Source organism: Anguilla anguilla, chromosome 4 (genome assembly GCF_013347855.1).
Source record: "Anguilla anguilla isolate fAngAng1 chromosome 4, fAngAng1.pri, whole genome shotgun sequence".
Taxonomy (NCBI): Eukaryota; Metazoa; Chordata; class Actinopteri; order Anguilliformes; family Anguillidae; genus Anguilla; species Anguilla anguilla.
In genome coordinates this window covers 56,953,477-56,972,052 of record NC_049204.1, presented here as the reverse complement: position 1 = coordinate 56,972,052, position 18,576 = coordinate 56,953,477, and the positions used below count along the sequence as shown (strand labels likewise).

The 18,576-nt window shown below is 36.8% G+C and overlaps 1 protein-coding gene across 5 annotated transcripts in view; it reads left to right on the top strand.

The window, feature by feature from the left end:
• Positions 1–18,576, top strand: part of negr1 (neuronal growth regulator 1) — a 203,954-nt gene that overhangs the window by 63,424 nt on the left and 121,954 nt on the right. For all 5 annotated transcript variants that reach the window (XM_035414618.1, XM_035414614.1, XM_035414615.1 and 2 more), the window contains exon 2: positions 5,872–6,110. In XM_035414618.1, coding sequence (XP_035270509.1) covers positions 5,872–6,110 — 239 coding nt within the window. The remainder of the gene's footprint in view (positions 1–5,871; positions 6,111–18,576) is intronic.

Genomic DNA, 18,576 nt, shown 5'->3' with positions numbered 1-18,576 from the left:
CACGTATTAGCCTCTCTGACCAGTACTGGCCAAGCAGTCCGCAAATATAGCCAATTGGACCCACAAAGGCTCATAACTTCCACCCAGTACACTGCCAGCCAGTGGAATGTTATTATAGTGACGACTGATAAGCATTTTAGATAATGAAATTACATTTCTAATGAAATTACAGTGTATCGGTAGTTTGGCTTGCATGTAAGGACACGCATTGTTTCTACATGAAGAAACCACATCTTTTTCAGCTGAAAACATTAGCCATGAGTCTAAATGTTCTTGAGACTTTATACCTACAGGTATAAAGGTTGTTTTACAACAAAAATGTATTTTGCAATGTCTAAAGTCTAAACAGAATACTTGGCATTTGACGGTCTTGGAAGAAATCATTCATCTGAGTGAATATTTCTGAGGAGGACAGTGAAAATCACAGGGACGGGGAGGGGGAAACCTAGCCGCTACTTCTCCCTTAGCATATAGTATAAAGTATATGGAATTTTACACCGCTAATAACCCATAATAGCATTAGGTTACCAGGTGTCCTTTTGGAGTCTCCAAATGGATTTTTTGGAAACCTGCCCAGGCTTAGCTTAGAAAAACAATGCAGAATGCTCATTTTTGGTGGTATTGTTATTTGAACCAGGATTTGTCCAGCATTCTGGCTGTATCTGCATTGTGTTTCGAAGGCCACCAGGCACAGTCTCAAGCCTCCTTACTCCTTTTTCAAAAAAAAAAAAAGAGTCTACATTTGAAAGGTGGTCTGGATGATTTAAAATGCAAAAAACGATCAAACTATAAAATATTCCATTTGAAGACAAAAACAGAAAATCCACTTACATTCAGGCAGGTTTGCACTTTTGTTTTCAGATAAAAAAGGCTCATGATGGCGCTTGGACTCAAATGGTCTTAAAGAATAAAGAACAATCTGGGGCATATAAATCATGAGGCATTTGTCGCTGATTCTAGATTTTGCAGTTAAATAACACTGAAGGAAAATGGCGTTAAATACTGTAAACAGTGATTATAGTGTCCTGTACTCTCAATTCAATGGCAAGCACTGCTGTTCTAGTCCATCAGGAGCATGCTCAATTCCATTTTCTAGCTGCCGATTGATACTGGCATTACCAGCTTTACGGAGGATTGCATCATTACAAACTTCCTAGAATTTCTAGACATTGCATATTGGGTAAATAGTTCAATGAAGAAAGTGTTAGATTAAAAAACTTTAATGTAGCCATGGGGGTTTTTTAAAAAACAAATTAATGAATTCAAAGGTTATTTTTGAACACAGGATGACAAGCTCATGGGTACAGAGGTATCCACTCACCACTGTGGTGTTTTGCATTTTTATTTTGTGGAACACATTTAATTTCATTTTGTGCTCTTTAAGTACTTCACATCATCACTTCATTTGCAATCTCAGAGATAATGAAAAGGAATATGTAAGTCAAGAGTGTCATGCTTCAGTTCATTACAAAAACATAAGTAAAACCGGATGATGAGTCTGGATGTAGTGTTAAGTATCAGCAACATTGTAATATAATTATTTGGAGTAATTAAAATCCCATACATACATTTTTTGGTATTAATATTTTTTTGTGAAAATGTATTTATGTACTGTGTGTATTCCATGTAGTACAGTCCATTTTTGTGTTACTCAGTTATTCAAATGTTCAGCGACATTGTGCTGTGTAGTGCTGGTCATGTTCTGCACTGTATTTTAAAAGTATACGAGCACTGTTCAGTTTTACTAGGGAACGTGTTACGGAGCATAATTATTTTATATTTCAGGACAGTTTGCTCTCAAAATATCTATGTTGATTTTTATTGTATGATATATACACAGTAAAATGTCCAGTGCTAATTCAACTCTGACAGAGTTTACATGAGTCTACTTTGGTCACAATGGACTTATTTAAGCTCTGTAAGAGTTGATTTAACACTGAATATTTTACTATGGAGTTTCTTGGTTTGTTTCTGTGAAATAACGTCACACATTTCAAAAGATTTTACATATATTAAAAATGTATGGATCCTCTACTGAGGGTTTTAATTTATCAAGGGTCTTAATGTAGTGTCAAGTATATGCAAATCTCATTTGCCCTTAATCTCCTACAGTATAGGATTTCTTCTCAATCTGAATTTTAATACACGTTCAATTTATAATCTGAATGCATCTGTTCTTCGTTCCGTCTTCACTCCGAGCGGGCTGCTGCTCTTCTACACTGCGAAATCCCGCAATTGACTCATCATTTGACCTTCAAATTATGTTGACTCTCTGATGCAGTAGACGCACTCAATTAACGTCGAGTAGATCCAATGAAAGATGTAAAACACACATTGTGCATAACCGAGCCGCAGACTCATCAAAACAATACAACTTTGGCCTTGTAATGATACGGTGTTTAAAAAATATAATTAAATTTCCTCATTATAAACAGCTCAAATTAATTATACTTGATCTACATATTATGAATAATGACATATTTGATTTATAATTCCATATTCTATCATGAAATTAGCTCTGTTACTCTGAAGTTCTGTCTTAGGCAAATGTCTAACAGCAATGCTGCTGAGGTAAAGTGTCCCTTTTGATGGTGGAATACTTTAAGCCCATTAGCTGGAATTTCTGGTACAAGTTCAAGCCATTGCCTAATATATTAATCTTTGTCTCAAGAGGGAACCTTTCAAAAGTGTGCATATTGTCTTAGCCAAATGTTAAAATCAGCTTATAGTGGATGAGTGAGAGTAACTCTAAACCATGTTTGTGGGATAAAATATTTCAAATACCCATGCCTGGAAACATATTTGCTTTGTATGAGCCATTCAACTGAATAGACAATTTCAAAAGAAAATACAAATCTGGGTCAAACCCATGCTCCCGCTATAATTATGGTTCACTCATGTAGTGCCTAAATGAGTTTGGATAAAAGGATTAGAGCCTGCTTTGCTTAATGACTGTCATACTGTAATTAACGGTGGCATTTAATCATTTTTGATTCATAATAAGGTGCTCAACAAGCTCACACTTTTTTTGTTTAAGACTTACACATTATATCTGAATTGAATAAAATAAGTGAATCATGTGAGACAATATAAAAAATATATTATATCTGTGTATATATATATATATATATATATATATATATTACAAGTTAGAAGACATTTTGAAAAATGAAAAATATGTGAATGAAAAAAATAGAAAAAAATAAATATGAATGTAAAATTAATACATCACATGCAAATTTAGAAATGGATTACAAGTATTGCAGGGAGTAAAATAATTAATTCTATTCCCAGTGGTACAAAAAGAAGCATCATATTCCGTGTGTGTCTATTAAGAAGACCACACAGTAAAATATCCAGTGTTCATTCAACACTAACAGTATTCATTCAAGTCTTAACAGAAACCATTTGGCCCCACATTCCAGAGTTAACATTGGACACTTTGCTGTACGGATTCAAAAGAAAAACTCAACATAGTGATTATTTTTGGATGGACGTACTGGGGAGCTCTCTAGAAAGGATCAGCACTACAAAGATGAACTTCCTCTTTTCCACTGACATGCAAGCCCTTCTCAATGTTTATAAATTGAAGCAAAGCAGAGAAGACATCTTCATTAGCTATGGATACAGATTTTAAATCTTTACAGTAACTTATACTTATAACTGAACACTGACCCTAACCTCATGGCAATTTCGAGTAGTTATTTCAATCTCAGTGTACAAAATAAAGCTACTTTTATTTTCCTGCTTTTTTGGAGGAAAGAGTTCCTGCAGTAACTATCACTACAAATGTTATGTATACAATATACTCTCCCATCCTCTGTGGAGTTATGTGAAACACTGTTGTAATACTGTAGGATTCTTCCACTATGTTGCGGTTTGTATAACTGGTACTTCACTCTGTAAGCACCCAGTAATTGTCCATTTTCTTGATTGATAAGGGAGCTCATATTGTGCCTAAAGCCATGTGTGTCCACTGAAACAATGAACATTACCTAGGCCTTTGTACTCTGTATGTCTGATAGCAATTTTGTTGGCCCAAGAGAACAGTGCTTGGCAGATGCTGCCGAACTGATTTCCTATGTGGCAGCATTGCTTGAGCTGGCACCATGAAGAATGTAGTCACGATTATTAGACAATGACTGGACTGCAGTTTTTCCCTTCTCATTATTTACTTTTTTTTGGGGGGGTGGGGGGTGGTCTTGCTTTGTTATTACTTGCAGCTTTTTCTGTTCTAGAATTCTTGAGTTTTACAGATGGAAACAATCCAGCTTGGGTTGGAAAAGCTGTTAAACACTCTTTGGCTTCTACCGACAGATACCTGCAGATATTAACAATGGTAGCAAGGGGATTATAGAAGGATTCTCTCGTGTTTAAGATAATGATTGTTCTGAACCTGTCCATATTTTATAAGGACAACGGCAGTTCTAGCAATAGTATGAATGTTTAGAATCAATGCATTGTTTCAAAGAGGCATTTGTGCCAGTGAATGAGAGGCCCCAGCAGCAGGACTTGGCTTGATCTTACCAAGTTTGGGTGGTCTCAAACTTCCGGGTTGTACCATTGCATAGGTGTCACTTCATTGTTTTCTTTATTTTATTTAGTGGCTGTATAAAATGCTTCAGGGATCTGCACAGGGATCTGAAGTGAAGCTTATGAATAAATAAGTTCCCCAATGTACTTACACACACACACATATATATATATATATATTTTTTTTTTTTTACAATATAGTTTAGTCAGATTTCTTATGTTAAGTTATGTGTTTCAGGGCACTTCATCTTCTATAATGTATAAAAAAGCTTGATAAAAACCAATAAGTTTGTGGTGGCACATTACTGCTGGAAAGGAATGTATCAAGCAATAGATTATGGATTACATACTGTATATTTATACCACAGTTACTTCCAAACGTGGATTGTGCTTGGCTGAGGCACATATCGATCCGCATTGTGTATGTTAGATTGACACGTCACCCGAGCAATGGATACATTTGATAACATCTCATTGGATATCTTCCACCCAATCACAATAGAATAATATTTCTATTCCTTCTATGTCTTTTGTTTCTGAGTCTGTTGTTAATGTTATCTCTAAATTGTCAAGACATGAAAAGATTTATAGTCAGTCATTGTGTTTATTTATAGCATTGCCTGGCAACAGTTGCAGTTTTAGGTACTATATTTCCAAAGCCAAATTTTAAAATCATTTTAATAAAATCAAGACTTCTTTAACGGATGTTATGAAATTCATCCAATAATTTTTTTTTTTTTTTTTAAGTGCAAGTATTACACACCTCCACAAGATATTCAAACCCTACATGCCAGCCAGATCCCTCCGTTCTGCTACCTCAGGATGCCTGGCACCTCCCCCTCTTCGCACCTGTGCTTCCCGAACACGCCTCCTGTCTGTTCTGGCCCCACAATGGTGGAATGACCTCCCCGTGGAGGTCAGAACAGCTGAGACACTGACCCACTTCAAGCGACGACTGAAGACTCACCTGTTCAGGCTGCACCTCTCCCCATCCCTCCCTACCTCCCTGTAATCTGTTAAATGACTGTAAGCTTAGGGTTGTAACTAGGTAGCTGTTTCGTAGGTAACTTAGTTAATGAACCTGTCTTAACTACTGCTTGTATTTTTGCATAAACTGCATTGTTGCTGTTCTCGTTTGTGTTAGTGTTAATCAGTTTAACCTTCAGGGTCCAAGTTGAAATATGCGGTTGTTCCCTGCACTTGGACCGGTACTTCTCACAGGGTTTGTTCCTGGTTATGGTTATACACTTTGTTGTACGTCGCTCTGGATAAGAGCGTCTGCCAAATGCCTGTAATGTAATGTAATGTAACATGAAATTCTATTCTTTCTTCTTCCAGGTGTTATCTGTTGGATGGTTTCTCGAAAGGAGCATGGTTGAACCGTTCAAGCATCATTTTTGCCGGGGATGATAAGTGGTCGGTGGACCCTCGAGTGTCCATTGTGTCAGGAGTCGGAGACAAACACGAGTACAGCCTGCAAATACAGAAGGTGGATGTTACTGACGATGGCCAATACACCTGTTCTGTACAAAGTGAACGCAATCCACGGTCCAAGCAAATTCACTTAACAGTAAAAGGTATGTGCACCTTCTGTGGAACATGTGGTATGGTCACAGAGCTTTTGTGTATTCAATTCAGTGCTATTACAATTTTAGAAGGTCAGTGAGAATGTATTTTATTTTATTTTATTTCATTTTATTTATTTGGCAGGGACAATGCACACTGATCAGTGTTACTGTTCACTGATGTGAATGGGCCACATTTAGCCAAATGGCTAATTTCCATCTGCTGTCCCTGGGTAGCTTGATGTTAACACTTTGACAACAGCACAGACCAGACAGGAAGCCACAATATAACATTAAATCGCATTAAAAAACTGGCACACAGAGCTTGTAAGCAGGCATAAGCTCCACAAAAGCAGGCACATGTAAAGAAACAAATGGAGTACATACAGTAAGACAAGCATAAGGTACATATATTAAGGTATAAAGGATATTAAAGCATTAAACACTTTAAATCTGCACAAGACTATATATCACATTTGACATGCAAAGACTCCATAATGTTACACAACTGTTACAAGGATGATCGGTTGGTGGATTTTACAGTGAACTTTGGCAATGAGACTCAAACTTGTAGAACCCAAGCGGGGTGTTTTATTTACAAAAGTGCCCCCAGCTATTATACAGATATTTGTATACGTATACATATACAAAACAAAAGACTTCACACATCAATTGTAACCATGCAATTACACCCACCTACTGCCAGACACTCTACTGACAGCAAATGACCTGCTTATATACTTCACATTATTCGGACTATACCATTTCCATACAATATTCAATTATCTCAGAAGAAATTACAGTATATTTTTACACATAGAAATCATTATACCCATATTATCAGTTGCTAATTCACAGTATATTTACTATTAACCTAAAGTTATTCTCAAACTGTGTTATTAACATTGGGATTCATGTCACTTTTGTAGGCTGTTAGTTACCTGCTTCAGTAGCTTGTAACCATTCAGTTCATGGGGGAAAAATGAGCAGTTGCTACATTAATACGTATTTATAAAGTTGTTTATTTTGATTTCATAATATAGATATATCATGTTCATTAATTTTTATTTTTGAATTTTTTTGCTATTGCGGGGCACACCAGGGCATCCTTGCTTCTTAACAATGTTTCAAATGTTTTGGCTATGCCTCTGATCAGTTTATTCGGATTTTTCCACCCGGCGATGGCCTGATGTACTGGTGTTTTCACTTCTTTGGTCTTCATGTTGAGAGACAGATTCCAAACAGCAACAGATTCCAAAGGAAAATCCCATGCCTATAATCAACTGTAGGCCTTCTGTTTGCTATATTTAAAGGATGCATTTCTTAAATCACCTGATATGGATGCAAATATCCAAAAATGAAAGTTGACAGTTTAACCTCTATTTAATTACAATGTAATATCATATTCGTTATTTAATTTCAAAAGCATTACAGAGCAAAAACAACTAAAAGTGTGTCAATGCCCCAATGCTTTTTGCATCTAACTGTATATATCAGTGCACAGTTACTTCAACCTACAGAGTAATAAGCTGCTTAGTACTGCTTAGAGAGAGTGCAGATAAGCATGTGCTGTCTTCCAAAGCACGTAGTTGGCACTGCTTATTGTGATGCAGCAGTTTTCAAGTTAGACTTGCACAGCTATTTCATCTGCAGTGTGTTCAAATGTGCTGACCTGTGGGGGCCCAATCAACCAACTGGAGTTGCTAGTGAGGCATGAGACACTGAAACCCTCCCTAGGTGATCTTATAACCAATTGTGCATTGCCCCATGGGGCTGTCATTCACATACGGCACTGGCATGGTCCTGATTTGATATCGGTCCTGGGGACCCATCAGAAAATTGAACAGACTAGGGTGAGCCACCAACATCCCTAGTGATCTTCCATAGTATTTTCATACTTTGAAGACCAATTTAAGACTAAACATTTCAAGCATGTTTAACCAAACATTATGTCAAAGGCTTTGCTCTCATTGGCCCGAAATGTTCTTTTTATAAGTTCCTAATTTTGACTTAGTGAATTGCAATTGTCTGTGATTACTGGTGTCTAATTATTACAATCTGCGGCCCTGCCAGAAAGTATCTGCAATTATGCATAGTTTAGCCAAATGCGGATAAAATGAGAAGAAACTAAATATATTTCAGCTTGTCTCACTGAGTGTGAGCTTATCAGTGCTCATTGTCAGGCATTGTTTTCTTTAGCTTTCAGGACATGTTGTAGGGCAAGGTCTTTCATTCAGGGTAAATTGATTTACCAAGCACTTACTGTGCAGGATAAAGGTTAATACTGTTTGGCCAATTAGAGCTGAAATTGCGGCCCGGCCCACAACGATCATGATTTGATGTAAAGTATTTTAAACAACGTTCCAGGTGCTGAAGCTCAATCCGATGAATATATTTGACCCATTTGTTATGTCCAAAGCTCTCATCGTGTCTCCTAACACTGAGCCGTGCATGGGATCCTGCTGTTGTTATTCCCCTCAGGTAATTCTGATGTGCAGGCAGGAATATGTATATTTCCCTGTGGTGCAGTAGCTGCACTCGTGAGACAGATATTTTGCTATGAGCCATTACTAAGCTAAACAAGTTATATTGCACATTATACACGGTGAGACATGAAGAAAAAGCATATTCGCCCAGCTGGGTCAATAAGTTAACCAACTTGCAATAACTTTCAAATAGCATAGTGCTGTCAACAGGACATTGCATTTAGTCATTGAGTAAAGCCCTGCCATTGAGGTGGACAGGTGGTGGGCAGATAGCACACTGAGGAGTGGCTGTGGAAATGGGGCTCTGGTCCATTGGTGGGAGTGGGGAACATAGAATAAGGAGATAGGGAAGGGCTATAAGACAAAGATAAAGTGAGGAGACTGGGCAGTCTAAACCCCCATCAGGAGTTTCCTTTGCCAGCGTAACTATTAGGACAGAGACAGAGAACCCACGCAGGAATGAGAAAGGCAAGAAACCTACCCATCCCCAAGAGCCTACCTGTGCAAATGGGGTCACAGCTGTTGAGAGCTGACTGTAAGTAATGTTTGTCACTCCATGATAGACTGCCTGGTCGCTTCCCCAGCGCTGTGTCTAGATTATAACTGATGTTTCACAGTAGAAGTATGTTTTTAATCTAGACCTAAATTTTGAGACTGTCTGATTCCCTTGCATGCTTTGGAAGGTTCTTCCAGTTCTCGATAAGAAAAATCTGTACTACCTGTAAAATTCTTTGAAAATCTTGGGACAACTAGATAATCTAGAGAACAAAGTGACCATGTTGGCTTGTAAGGTAGAAGCATTTCTGACAAATAAGCTAGTCCATGTCACATTTTAAACAGAACCTTATAGCGTCAACACTATACTTAATTGGTAGCCAGTGCAATGATGCTACCACTGGGGTAATATTTTCTTTGTTCTAGTAAACAAGCAGCTGAATTTTGAACCAGTTAAAGGTTCTTTCATGAAGTATTAGAGCAGCCAGATAGCAGTGCATTGCAGTAATATAGCCTTGACATATATTCTGCAAATATTCCGCAAAGAAAAAAAATGCTGAATGTTCTTCATATGGCAATCAACAGTGAGCCAGGGTCAAAGAAAACACCAAGGTCTTTCACAGGCGCATTTGACACAAATTAAAGAAGATTCAGATTAAAGAACATCAGACAAATTCTCTTTTTTGGTTTTTTTGGAGGGTGGGGTATATAGAACCTACATTTCCTTTTTATATGATACCTGTGGAAAAACAAATCAGAAAATTCTTAATTTAGTTTGACAAGCTTTGACTTACTGCGTAAGTATGATTTTTGAAAAGATGCGTGCCGTTCAAGGAAGTCCAATATGGCCCTGGTGTCTGTCCAGTAGAATCTCATTGTCAGCTTCAAGAGGCACTTGTATGCTGTTGATGCAGTACAGAGCTGCAGTCTGTTGACAGTATTAGAAAAATTGAGATTCAGGATGGTTTGATAAAAATCCTTAATGGAACTTTTTAAGGATGTCGGTTGAATTAAGGCACTGAGTTGTTTAAAAACTCTAGTATTTTTCATACTAAATAGAGGTTTGAGGTATGTTTTTTATTTTTTTATTTTTTTATTTTTTTATATATAGATGATCCGGGGTTGGTTTTGGCCTAATAAAACCTTCAAAGACTCACATCCTGTTTACAGAGTTTTATTGAATTTGAATATGTGCTGGCCCAGCACAGGGAGAAGTTTGAAAAATTCTTAAAGATAAAGCCTTATCACAAGTGCATGTTCTCAGTTTTATGTATTCTTTAATTTGTTTGTTTGTTTTTGTTTGTTTCAGGCACAACATCCTCGGTGTAATAACACTCTAAATAGTAAGCATCAGTGTATTAACCATGGTAATTTGTCAGATTAATCATGCATTTGAGCCCTCTGTTAATAGTTTTTTTTTTTTCCCCCCGTTTGATGGCTGGTACTCTTTACACATTCAATCAAATGTTGTGGTATAAAACACTAACTTTGTTGAAGTGCTTTTTTTTACAAGGACATCGTTTTGTGTTGCATAGACTTCCAAGAAGACCATGCAGTTCTACCTTTTTTTGCATTCAAGAATAAAAAAGCACATTGGAGACATGCAGGATGCTAGATATTACCTGAAAAAAACCCAGAAACAGCTGTATCATTGACAATCCAAAATCATTCTGTACCTTCTCTCTAAGTCAGAAGTTTGGCAGAATACTAACAAAAGAAACAAATGTTTCTCAGAATACAAAAATATGAAATGGACTAATGTAATACTACTATACAGAACTAGTTTGACTGGGGGTTTTATTTATATGCACATTGTAATACTAAAAACTGCAGTTCAGATTTACTAGTGTGAAACTGTATTCATAGCCATTGCCTCAATGGCAGTGTTCAATACAGGAATACACCCCCCCCCCCCTCTCCCCCAGCACACAGAGACAGAAGCTGACCTACATAAACACCAGCCTACTACTACTATGTCAGCATAGCAAGATTTCAACATGTAGTAAGGTGGCACTCTAATGTCTGTTGCTCTGCTCGCAAAATGCTAAGGTCTACTAGCACATAACATTTTGACGTAATATGTAGATGTATTATATGTACATTATTTACATCCCACACCTTCAGTCTGGGCTCAAGTTTAATATCCAATGCTTTTCTCCTTTCTCTGTTGTACGCCTTGGGCTGCTTGTACCAGCTACATGTGAGATAACAAAAGCTAATGGGTGAAAACAGCACTAACACCAGCAATATCTATCAGTGTTGCAATGCTTAGAGGCCCTCAGAAGACACAGTATTTCAGATTGAATCTCAACTCATATTTGTATAAGCAATCTCAATAACTATATTTTCTTGGTATCATCCTGTTGGAAACTGAAAAAGTTGCTTTGACAGGCATTGCCAGCACTAATTGGCAAGGTAGACCACATTATCATTGTTTGTTGTGAAGGTAATTGGCCAGTGGCTGAAAAAGAATGTTGCTAAATGCATGAATACCTCCTCATATTGTGCTTCAATTCTAGGTAGTGACCTTCATGCAAATGCATCGTGCAAATACCACTCTCTCTCTCTCTCTCTCTCTCTCTCTCTCTCTCTCTCTCTCTCTCTCTCTCCTGTTATTTTACCTTTAATATTTTTTGAATGCATAAGCTGTCTGGAAAATATACTTTACCTGTTAATATTGTGATTTGCCATTGGAACTCATTGCACATGTCCATATATGGTATCAAAATTTATGGAAGGGAATTTATCTTCACATCATTGCTGAATGCGATGAGCCAATATTTTAAGCAAAATAAAAAAGTTGAAAATGACATTTCTTGTTGCTACAGTTTTGCCTTTTACCTTGCCTCTGTTTTGTCTTGGCATTTGTGGAATGTAGCATGTAGGGTAAAAAAAAGGTTGCAACAAAAGCATACATATTCAAAGTTTCAATATTCTGACTCATACAAGGATACATCCAGACTGTTGTGTGAGTGGAGAGGGTTCCAGACGCATCATAAGATGACTTATGATCTGGAGAAGATTCATTTCACTTGATAAATGTCTATGGTCAAATCGGTGACAAGCTGTTCAGGGTGGTGAAGAAAATTGTGCATTACAATGGCAGCCACTTGTTCATGTCTTTCTGTAAGTGGGTCTACAAAACATGCTTTGCCACCTACTCAGCTTTATGCCAACGGTTTTATTTATTTATTTATTTATTTATTTATTTTTGTTTTGCTGGAAGGCTTTGTCAAACAATTTCATTATGAATTATTGCTTGCCATGATCCATTGCTCTGTGAATGCGACTTTGACTTTGCAAGCAATGTTTTTTTTCACTCTCTTTGAATTTTGTGAAATATTTCTTTCTGTCATTTTTTATTTTTTTTTACTTTCAGTTTTATTCATATCACCAGCTTGTAAGGAGACCTATATTATAGAAAACAAATATTTAGCAGCTTTTATTATGAAGCATGCAATATGGATGCGGTTTGTGCTATTCTGACCTAAATGAACTCATAACTCATTTGAAAATTATTTTTCCCATCATATATGATATATAGTATGGATCTGACTCTAAGGATCAGGTGTTGTTAAATTTGCTCAGTTGACTTTTTAGACATAGTTGAATGTCCATCATTGCAATTGCATAGTGCATGCCATTGGTACTGTGTGTGTGTGTGTGTGTGTGTGTGTGTGTGTGCGTGCTTCCAATATCTGTACTTAAAGTATTAAAATAGTATTGAGGTTTACAACTAAATATAATAAAGTACAATAAAGTATAATAAATAAAATACAATCCATACATATTGATATATAGGTAATAATATAATAAAGTAATAAAACAAATAACTACAAATATTTACAACTTGCAACTAGTACAGTATATGAAGTTGTTCTGCTTTTGGTCAGTCTAACAAAAGGTTAAGCTTATCTCTGATCAGACATCTGCATCAAAATAAGAGGAAGAAGTCTCAAAGAATCATTTTAATTCAGTTTAGGTGTCAGTGATGTGGGTTCTTGGGGGAATGTAAGGAACTAAAATCACATCGTCTTGGGCAGTAGAAAATGCACCTTGTTGTGTGATATCATCAATGAAAATCAAACAAATCCCAACCTATTCTCATGGCATCCACAATTGATATATGATGGCATGACCTTTGGTACATCTCAAATACAGAGAACAATAATTTGCATACATCAACTAATAAATAATGACATCCAGTGAAATTCAAGTATTGTATTTTTCTACTTTGCTCTATCACTGAGATACATTTTCAGCCTGCAAATTGAACTGTGAATGGATGAAATGTTATCACTGGAGATATTTCAGCAGTTAATTTGTTTTGTTATCACTCTCTGGTTTATGCAGATAAATGAACACCATTTACATTGATTGCTCTCATATTTATTTTTTTACATAGACCACCAACATTACAGCCTAATATAATTGCAGTAATATGTTTAGTAGATTATTCCGTTTATATTAATATAATACAAGTGGAGGTGCATTATAACACACACACACACACACACACATGGAAATGCCTATAAGGTCTCCTTGCCCTTTCAAAATCCTTTAATCCCAGTGTGACATTTATCTTCCTTAGGCACCCTATGCCACCTCAACAAATTATAGTTTTGCATCTGCGCTTTTCTCCTTAAGGTTTATTACCATGAAGTGGTACCCGTGAGACTGCGAAAATTATTTAATTTGAGAAGCTTTACCACTCATGCATTGCAGCTCAGAGGGCCGCCTTGGCTTAAAGGGCACATCTGACTGCCTCATTTTCCATAGTCTCATGACTGTCAGAGAAAGTGATCCATTACAGAAAGTTCTCCATCATATTTTGTGAGCAGTTTTCAGGTGAGGTATGGTATGTTGTGTCTCAAACTTTAAAAAAAAATTTAAAAAAATTTTGGGCTTGATTGTTACCATTGCCCAGATTTTTCTCTTAACATTTTCCATTAATAAACAAAAGTTCTAATTGTAAATAGAAGAACTAAAAATACCAAAAATGAATATTTGAGAATCATATGGTCTTGTTAACATTTGCAGTTGTACATGCATCCTTGTTGTTGAATAAGGATACTTTTATACTCCACTTTAATATGTACCTGTACTTTTTATACTGCCTAGCCCCCAGTTTGGTGATAAACTTTCCACACCAAATGCTTCATTATACTTATTTTCATGGGGAAATTAAGAATTTTAATTAGCCAGTTAGATTGTGACAGCATCATTTGGCAAAATATAATTCCAAATTGGGACTTTTCAACTGTTTTCCCAATTTAATTGGTGTCTGTTTTCTCTTAAGTGCTGTTGAGTTGCTGGCCAAAATTAACAATATGATTATACTTTTAGTGGTGTCATAATTCTGGCGGCTATTGCCAAGTGGTTGAGAGCAGTACTGTTCCCATTTCACCTCATGTCATAAATACAATCTAAGTAATTATTTAATTTTCAATGTCAAATCTTAATTGAGTGGATTGTATATTAAATACAATAAATACTTTCAAATTGGGGTCAAAAACAGAATCTTTCTATTTAGACATGCAAAGTGGACAAAATAAAATATGCACTGTTGCTAAAATCGAAGCACATATTTCATCATTTCCTTGTATAGGCTCAGGGGAATCATTTGTTTATATACTTTGCCATGAAATGGCTCTAAATGCAGAGGCAAGTTTGAGTGTAAGTTTTTTGCAATTTTTTTTAAGAGACAACATTTGCTTTGATTTAAATGTTTAGCTATGTATAAGGGTGCAGCTTTATAATTTCAGCAGTTCCATGATTATACTTGATACTGCACTTCAGAGGCTTTACATTTCTCTTTATAAATAGAGTAGTGTTCCTTGGTTGAAGTAAAGAATGTCAGTCTGGTGCACTTTTTTGCATCATTTACCAAATCAGGGAATAAACAACTTGTAAATTCCAGTCACCATTGTAAATATCTCTAACAGTACAGCCTCCGAATAGCTTTGTTTTGAAGACATTGCAAACTAGATTGTAATGCTTAGCCTGATCTTGAAATGGCAGAATGCAAAGGGCAAAACCTAACACCTATATTGGATAGACTTATCTTTTGTAAACTAATCTGTTCCACCACAAACATTGATAAGTTCTGGAAAATAAAATGACTTTTGGGTTAACAGCCTTTGAATCGTAAAAATATACGGTCGTCCATCCTGGTACCGTAGAAAGCAAGAGTGCTCATAAGTTGCCTATCTCTTTGTATACAGGTCATACTGGCAAATTGACTTATGCAAATTGACTGTGTTTATGGGTAATGATAGAAAGTTATTTTTTTATACAAAACACTTTGCAGTGTATTGCTTAGCTGATTGAAATGCATCATGTGCACTTGACATATGAGCAGGAACAAGCTGAGTCAATGCATTTGGTTTTTTTGATGACCCTGGCTAAGATTTTTTTTTTCCTACTACAAAGCTAGATAGTCAATAATAGCAGACAAAAAAGGTTTGTCCACTCACCAAGGAAAGAAAAATTATGTTTTTGTATTACCTAACAAGCTGTGTGGCTCATATGAATGAACAAATAGTTTGCATAGATCCCCCCCCCCCCAGCCTCTACTGAGAGCGAAGGGGCCAATTTAAAAATTGTGTTCACCAGTGGCCATATAATGGAATTACATTTGAATATGTTCTTGTTGTAATATTTTAATACCATTCTAAATGTCAGTATGATGAGCATCCAGTTAATGAATCTGTTGGGACACAGGACCAACCCTTGTTCCATTATTAGTGTGCAAAACATTTGAGTGCAAAGTGCATAGGAACTACCTCTTGCAATGTATCAAGGTAGTTCAAGGCATGTTTTTACCATCCAGTGAAAATATGTCAACATTTTGAATAAAGCTTGTTTGTTAGGGGCATTTTTGTTGTTAAAAGCATGCCATTGCTATTGTGGGTTTGATAATGCCATAATGCTTTACCAGCAGTTTGAATTCTGTCTACTCTAAACATTTTTGAATATGGTTCAGAATTATGTGGCTATAACACTGATATTAACACTTTGGGAAGGTCCGGCTGAGGCTTAAGGTCTGTTCTGTACTGCTGCAAATACTGTATATGAAAAAGGCTGTACTTTAATTTGTTAATCCTATTTTGGCTAGATTGCTCTTGAGCAAGAACCTCCTGACCTAGTGAGTGTAAAAATACAATCTGAATAATGTACAGAATTTACTAATGCTCTGCTCTGAATATATACTCAGAATCATTTCAATTTTTGTCTCTATTGCCTTTAAGTGCTATATGCAATTTTTTACTGTTTTTGGTTGGTGGCTATTTGGAGGACACAGACAATGTAGGTGTGTTTTTGCAAAACTATGCTTAACTTGTGTTAATTTATGACCGAACTACATAGGATCTGGACTATCCTCGAGCTAGATGCAAACACTGAAGGAGATATTAGCAGAAATGTAGGTGTTGCCCAATTAGTCAGAACAATTTTCATAATTCACAGTATATTATGCCTTCAAGCAGCTCTGCAGCACGTGCGTTGCAGGCCTCGTTTTCTTCCCCTCCAATACTGTTTAGCTTGGATAGCGCCACAGCACAAATTCACAGTATCTTCTGTCGGGTTTTTCAGGCCACGTTCTCAGAGACCCGCATGTCCGTCCGCGCATTAAATATGTAGCACTGTGAGCGATGGCGAGCCTGGGCAGCAAAAAAATATGTTACAAAATTATCACTCTTTTGTAAGATGGCTACCCATCTCAAAGACCCATCATTCCTAATTAGGCATAGAAGAATATCACAGGAGCCTCCGCCTGCCCCACGGTCCCATATATCACACTTAATGCAGACAGGCAGGAGCAGCAGGACGGCGCCCGGAAACCTCCTCTGTGAAATTCTCCTGCACGGTTCAGAAAATAAATGAAAGGACGCAACACGCAGAACTATTTCCGACTCGTTAAGAGTTTTCCACCCGTAATCGTCAGATGCATCACATTCAATTACTCAGCTATGGTTTTTTTAGTTTAAGGGTTTTTATTGCCTCCCCGACAGGGAAAGTACAGGTCTAGGAAATAAGACACATTTAAAAAGCTTTTAAGTTGGACATTGGTTGCAAATTGATGCGCTTTGCAATTATCGTGTACATTGTTTGAACGAATCACATGATGTGTAGTTATTTTATAAAAGAATTACTGCACCCCTCTTTTACAGTGCAAAATATAGAAAAGGGAAGTGAGAGTTTATATAGTTTATAGTTATAGTATATAGTTTTACTGGAGTTTATTTTTATGCCCATTCACCACTGGGAGTCCTTGAAGGTACTGTAGGACAGGGCTGCCCAATCTTGTTCCTGGAGATCTACCATCTTAGACTGGGCAGCCCTGCTGTAGGGGAGCCCAGGCCAGTTGGCACATGCACAGGTAGAACCTGCCCGCCCCAATGGTTGCCAATGTTGCTTGTTTTCATTACACTTTTCTAAGAAGCACACAATAGGTTTATAATGTATGATGCTATATTGCCTGTCCAACATTTGGCTCCTTGGGTCAGTCCTTATCTGGCATCTAATCAATGCTGGGGATTATCAGAGAATGAGTGAGCTCGCTTTGCTGCGATCTGCTCAGGCCAGCCCACACACATTCTTTTTTTTCTGAGAATAATCACCCATCCAACCTCTGAAATCCCTCTTTGTTTGGAGGACAGTACCAGTTATCATTGTTGTGGGTGAATCACCAGAGAAGGGAACAGACTGAAGAACAGAACTTGGCTCATTCTCTAGAGAAGCCTACGTTGGACTGTGAGTCATGCCGTTAATAATGAACCCACCTTTCCAAAACAGTTTGTCACCAAAAATGAAAGGTGATATCTTTATTTTTAAAAGTTGCTGTTTAATTGCATATCAATAACCCCCCTTGCAGTATAAAATAATGTACCCTTGTTTATCTTGTTCTCATTATTTCTGAATGCATTATGGTACACAGTACAATGCAGTACAATATATCTCACATTGTTTCAGAACAAGCTGTTAAAATCAGCACTGTTTTGTACATACATTATACTATATAGGGTTTTGTCACTTCTAAGTTTGCATGTGAAACTGAGAAATAATGATAATGGACAAAGATTAAAGAAATTATAACTTACAACATTATCAGCTTCATGCAAAATTAAGTGTCAAAGGTTTTTGAAGCAAGATCAGATGAAATTGGTTGTTTTCCAGATCATAATTTTAATGGTCACTCAGTTATTGTGCGCTTACACATTGAATGTGTAATAAGTCCTATTCATTGCCCCTCAAGGTCTGTCATTTAAATTTTGTGAAAAATCCTTATCAATAACAAAAAATATTTCTTCAAAGTGATTGCATACAAGAGAAAACAATGCGTATGAACCAAACATCAGTGCGGCCTCAAGTGGTACAACGTAGTTAACATCTGCCTCCAACAGTGTGTCCCATTAAACATAATCATGCTGTATTGACCTCTGATGCTCCACTCAGCTGTGTCATAAGGCGATGCGACAGATGGTGACACGATGTAA